Source organism: Cariama cristata, unplaced genomic scaffold (genome assembly GCF_000690535.1).
Source record: "Cariama cristata isolate BGI_N322 unplaced genomic scaffold, ASM69053v1 scaffold33171, whole genome shotgun sequence".
Taxonomy (NCBI): domain Eukaryota; kingdom Metazoa; phylum Chordata; class Aves; order Cariamiformes; family Cariamidae; genus Cariama; species Cariama cristata.
In genome coordinates this window covers 11,529-17,450 of record NW_009599230.1, presented here as the reverse complement: position 1 = coordinate 17,450, position 5,922 = coordinate 11,529, and the positions used below count along the sequence as shown (strand labels likewise).

The window sequence follows — 5,922 nt, the reverse complement described above, 5'->3', positions numbered from 1 at the left end:
AGCATCACAGCCCCCAGAGGCTTCACACTGGCTTCTTAGAGGGCCAGGTGCCCCCCCACATCAAGTGGGGCCACTACACAGCCCCGCTGAGCTCAGATCCTAAAAACAGCTTGTGCTTGAAGCAAGGCAGAAAGCCAAAGCTTAATCAGGAGCCAGGACAGGTGGCCGGGGCAGTGCCCAAGGTCAGCCCTGTCCCACTCGCACCATGGCCGGAGGCACCGCTGCCTCCCCCCGCAGCACCGCTGCCTCCCCCCGCAGCTGCAGGATGCGGCCGTTAGCCCTCCCTGCCCCAGCCCATGAACAGACAGAGCCTGTTTGCCCTGATAGAAGTTTTATTACAGAATTTTAATGGCACTGCAGGAGTAAGATAGTCATTAGAGCCCTAAAACCCAGCCTGAAAAATATACATTTTACATATATCATTAACCCCCTGCTGCAGGTCTGGTCTTAAAGCAGGAAACTAGTTTCTCTTCAGTAAGAAAATATATGTTGCTAAATGAAAAATATACAGTTAGAAGAGTTACTGGCTTGCAAGCTGCTTGTCTGGGGGGTTAAACCTCTACCAATTCCAGAGTGTTTAACTACAGTTTGTTCACGTGTAAAAGAGGAAGAGGTATAGTGTATATAAAAAAAAAAAAAAAAAAAAGGCAAAGTTCAGGTATGCTCCTTTACTCAGTCGAATTAAGAAATGGCCTTGGCTTCAGGCAGGAACGCTTCCCAGTACTTCACCAGCTGCAGAGAGGAGAGAGGGAGAGTCAGGAGACGGCAGGCACTTTGCCAGCACAGTTCAAGCACAGAGCAAGCTGACAAACATTTGGGGGGGTGGGGGGAAAGCCCCTCCACAGGGCACAGCCCCCCCCCCAAAAGGCATCAAGGGGGATGCACAACTTATATTTTGCCCTGCTCCAGCCCCTGGGAGGTCACCCCTCCCCACACCTGAGGAGCAGGATGCACCCACAGTGGGGGTTCACACTTGAGGGGGGCATGAGCTCACACTGCTGGGCTTTGAGAGGTAAAACCACGGCAGGGGCTGAGGCTACTCACCTGTTGCTGAGAGTTTAACAACGTCTCAAGGTATTTAGTGACATGGTTTCTGAAGTCCTTGGATTTCTCTTTCTGCAAGAGACGGGTACAGGAGTGAGTACAAGGCTGAACAAACCACCAAAACCCTCCAGCTTTTGCGGGGGGGAAGGGGGAAGGACAAACCACCAGGATTTTCCTGTTCCTCCTGGGGTTCCGTTGGACGATCTCAGCTGCCCACATGAAACAACCAGTATGAGAGCATGACATGCTGAGGGTGAGGCTCACCCTGATGGCGCAGAGGATTTTTGCCCACCCACCTTCATTTTAATGGATACACTTCTCTGCATAGAAGCCCCCTCTTAGCCGAAGGCCACCAGCTCTGCCCATGGTAGCGATGCCCCAACTCACATGTGTCTGGATTTATAAACACTGCCAACTGCTGTGCTGGGAGCAGGGTGAGGAGTCAAGGTGACCCTTTGCTACCCCCAAGCTGTGTTCCCAGCCAAGGCACATCAAGGCCAACGAGATGGAAGGCTGCATGCCGAGGGTTGGGCCAAACGTACCTCAAACCGTATCACTTCCTTGCGGATGACAGCAGAAATCCGTTCAAAGTCCCTTTCGTACTGCGTCACACGAGACTCCCACTGCAGAGAGAGGAAGCATGCTATTTCCAGGGGAGGAGAGGTGAAGAAGTTCTCACTCCCCTCTCCAAGCAGTTTCATAGCCACGACTTTGCATGAAAGGTGCTGCTGCAGCAAAGCCCGGCACTTCTGGTCCTTGCCACCATAGCAAGCTGCATCCCCTGCTTGCTGCAAGCTCAGCAAGGAAGCCATGGGAGGTGGGATCACGAGCAGCCTCTCCTGCAGCTTCTGTGGCTTCCTGTGGGGCTTGATCAAGGCTGGCTTATCCCTTGATGCAAGCCTGGCAATAGATACTTGTCCCTTCAGCTCAGAAGGTCCCCTTGTCAAAAGGTCCCCTTCTTACCGCTCAGCGGCAGAGCACGGAGAGAAGGAGCTGAGCAGAGACCCTGGCACTCCTCATCCCCTACCTCCGAGATCTCCTCTTTGGCCTGCTGCAGCTTGTCGGGTTTGTTGGCCCAGAGCAGCCTGGCCTCCATCTCCCTCTTCTTCTGCAGCATGGTCTGGGCATCCTGCCACCGCTGCCAGGTCTTCATGCGCTGGTCAAAGGCTCCCTGAAAGGAAGGAGCAGAGACTGAGCTCTACTCTGCCTCTGCTACCACACCAGGAGCAGTGGGCAGCTGCAAGGAGCTCTGCTGACAGTGACAACCAGGCCTTTGGCAATGGGGACATCTGCTAACGGCTGAGCTGCTTCATCAGTGAGGTCCTGGACCCATCTCTGTAACCAAAGCTGAGCCAGAACATGGACTGCTCTACTAGCGAAGGAGCCCAGGGCAACATCAACAAACTCCTGCTTCAGGAGCAGCTTTGGAGCCTCCCTCCATCCAGGGTTGGCAGCACAGGATTTTCCCACCTGCTCCAGGGTTTGGCAGGAGAGAGTCACTGGAAGAGCTCCAGCCCCTCACATGGTCCAGCGCAAGCCTGGAGAGGCTTGAGGCCACCTCCTGAACTGGCAGCACCCCAAGCACAACATCTAGTCCACGCCCAAGCACTGCTGCCTGCCCACTTCAGTCCTGCCATCGAGAGGTGCCAGTGCAAGGAGCTGCCTTCACCCATCCCACACTGGATCTCCAGCAGCAGCTCACAGGCATCTTCCAGGAGGCCAGAGGATCTTAGCAGGCCTGCAGATCACCAGCCCAAGCAAGGAAGGCACCGTTAAGCCTCCGAACGCATTGAGCGAGATTGTAGGGGAGAGCTAGAAAAGCAGAAAGTGGTGTCTGATAGCCTGGTCAGAAGGCCAGAGCAGCCAACAGACAGGTAAAGTCTGAGGCAATGCTAGGACTCCTTACCAGAAGGCACCAGTCAAGTCTTATTGCCTTCAGCACTACCTGAGATCTTAGTCCTGCTCTGGAGCACCTCCGACACCTCCCAGTACAGACTGGCAGACCAAGGAGGCTTGTGCCTACTCACGAGGCTGCGTTCTGGCCTCTGCAGCCTCCAGAAACGACTGCTCAGAGGCAGGACATGTTTGGGGCAGGAACGAGTCAGCCTGCCAGACTTGCAGCTCACTTGGGACTGGTTTCCTTCAGCCTCCAGCAAGGAGGTCAGTGCACCAGGCAGGCTGCATGGACTTGAAGACTCAAGGTCTTCCCCAGTAGGCGCCTGGCAGATCTATTTGCAACACCCAGATCACAAGTTATCCACTCACAGCCTCTGCAGTAGCCACAGCCTTCACCTCTAGAAGGGTTGAGGCCACCTACAAGCTGTGAACTTGCTCTACATCTCCTCTGGAGAACAGCAGCAGAGCCGGGCCTCACCTACCCCACTTTTCCAATCTAACCACTCCAACACGTGCACAACTGGACAAGCAGCAAGTTTGTCCTCTGCCTGGAGAGGTCAGAGGCATGCCATGCCCTGTGCTTGAGTTTAGAAGACCTCCTGACACACCTAAGCCTCAGATCAGTACTAGTAGGAGCAGCATAGCCTAGAGCTTGCCCTCAAGGAGTGCTTACCCTTACAACTGAGAGAAGGCGGATGTAATCTCCCAGGAGCTCGGCCAGGAGGAAGAAGTCATTGTTAGCCTGTTCCTGGTGCAGCTGTTCAATCTTCTCTTCCACCTCAGCCAGCTGCGACAGCGCCCGGGACAGAGCAGTGTTGTCCTCCGAGCTCCCCAGCATGGCCAGACTCTTTGCAAACTGGGCTGTATTCAACGCTAGCTCTAGTGAAGGGAATAAGAGCGTCAATCGATGGGGCCTCGCAACACCAGGTGCTCTGCAAGTAAAGCCCCAGCCTAGAGTTCAGCTCAAGGAGCTGCTTTTCTGTAGGAGAGGTCAGCTGGAAGAGCCAGCACCACCTCTGTCAGAGGTGGCAGCTTTTGCAGCACAGCGGGAGGAGGGCTAGGCAACTCCAGCCAGGGAGGAGAAGGGAAGCAGAAGAACAGAAGACAGGCACAGCTTTGCATGCAGAGGAAGAAAAACACCCCTGCTCCCTGCCAGAGGACAGCTCGGAATTAGTAATAAGATCAGCTCTGCTCAGGTCTGCTACGGCAGCCTTCATCCAGCAGGACACTGGTTCACTTCAACACCGCCATCTTAAGCTTGTAGGGCTGGACAGAAGAGGTGGGATTACCATTTTACTTCTGTCTCCCATGATGAAGAGAGTCCTTTATAGTAAGGAAGCACTGTCAAATGTTCTCGGACGTGTCTCTTAGGACATCCACGCACTGGTGACGTCCAGTCAGGCAACGCACAAGGCTTAACTGTTACGGGCCAAGCTACAGAGCATGCGGTACCAAGCTTGTTACCTTTCCTGTGGTTCACTAGCGTTTCAACGACAGCATGCAGCTTCCGTAGTCGCTGGTCCTCGCACTCCACCTCCTGCAGCTTCTCCTCAAACCACTGAAATCGTTAAACCCAGAGCTGATTCCCACAGATGGTATCGCTGTAGGGCTGCGGAGCTTTCCTTGCATCTCGCACCCAAAGCTTGACCTGGGGAGAGCAGGCAGCTCCAGAGCAAGGATGAGGACAGCCCAGAGGTCTCCTAATACTTACTATGTCCGATTCATTCATCTTGATGGTCATTTTACTGACAGCATCCGTAGCTTTGTTGAACATCTTCAGTATTCCTGCTCCACTCAGGGTCTGGGTGCCTACTGCTCTTGGTAGCTATAAAGAAATAGAAAAGCTTGCTTTGCCAGGAAATAAAAGCAGCTTAGCGAGCAGCCACCAGAGTGGCATCATTCTCCCTTGTGGGTCCCTTGACGGGCAGGGCTGCTCTGCAAGCAGCAACACATGTACCACAGCTACTGCAAAGGATTAGCCAGACACCACCCGAGCACTGGCATAGCCTGTACAATATTTCCAATAACAGGACTGGAGGGGTTTTCAAACAAATGAGGAGTTCCTAAACCTTACACTGTATCTGGGGTCCACCTGTTCTACTTGGCCAAGGTAACACAGCTCTGCAAGAACCAACCATGCTACTGGAATCCCTGAACTGAGGGCTGCCCGGGCTGCCGCAGGTCACACAGGCACACAGAACTGCCCCAGAGTATCTCTCCAAAAGCCAGTAGTTTGCACTGCTGGGGGACGCTACAGCAGAGCGGTGCTTTGATGCTGGCATATACTCTAAACCAGCCACAACTATTTTCCAGACGGAGCTGCATCTGCTCAGCAGCAAAGTGAGGTGTTTCCATGATGTCTGCTCCTATATCAGAGCCCTCCAGCAAAGCACTAGTCCTAGAATCACTCAGGCTAGCATTTCCCCAGCACTCAGTCTCTTTAAGAATGACTTCTCCACATAGGTGTGCAGTTGGGCATGGCCACACTCTCCTTGGAGGAGCAGGGACCACATTGGCCACAAGTTTCAATACAGAGCCAGCTCTCCTTTAACATCTGAGCATCATCCCAAACCAGCACCGGACCCCCCTCACCTCTAAACTGCAGGCTACACTCCTGTCATGGATTTCAGAGAACAAATACTACCCGTGCTATCAACATGTGCCCCCACCATGATGTATGCAAGCTAGGCCACAGCTCTTCAAGAGCGTACAGTGCTTAGACAAGCACTGACACAGATGAAAGAGTTCTGTTGTATCAAGATTGCGTGGCAAGGCTTTGGTAGTAGGGGGCTACAGGGGTGGCTTCTGTGAGAAGCTGCTAGAAGCTTCCCCTATGTCCAATAGGGCCAACGCCAGCCGGCTCCAAGACGGACACACCGTTGGCCAAGGCCCAGCCCATCAGCAACAAGAGTAGTGCCTCTGGGGTAACAGAGTTAAGAAGGGGAAAAGGTTGCTGCACAAGAACAACAGCAGCAGCAAGAG

The 5,922-nt window shown here is 53.7% G+C and overlaps 1 protein-coding gene across 1 annotated transcript in view; it reads right to left on the bottom strand.

Moving 5' to 3' along the window:
- Positions 1 to 314: 314 nt before the first annotated feature.
- Positions 315 to 5,922, bottom strand: part of SNX1 (sorting nexin 1) — a gene marked incomplete at its 5' end in the record, with an annotated part of 17,132 nt that continues 11,524 nt past the window's right edge. Inside the window, 7 exons of the mRNA XM_009709613.1 lie at positions 315 to 732; positions 1,045 to 1,116; positions 1,587 to 1,667; positions 2,072 to 2,215; positions 3,614 to 3,819; positions 4,405 to 4,498; positions 4,652 to 4,765. Of these exons, the coding sequence (XP_009707915.1) occupies positions 682 to 732; positions 1,045 to 1,116; positions 1,587 to 1,667; positions 2,072 to 2,215; positions 3,614 to 3,819; positions 4,405 to 4,498; positions 4,652 to 4,765 (762 nt within the window). The remainder of the gene's footprint in view (positions 733 to 1,044; positions 1,117 to 1,586; positions 1,668 to 2,071; positions 2,216 to 3,613; positions 3,820 to 4,404; positions 4,499 to 4,651; positions 4,766 to 5,922) is intronic.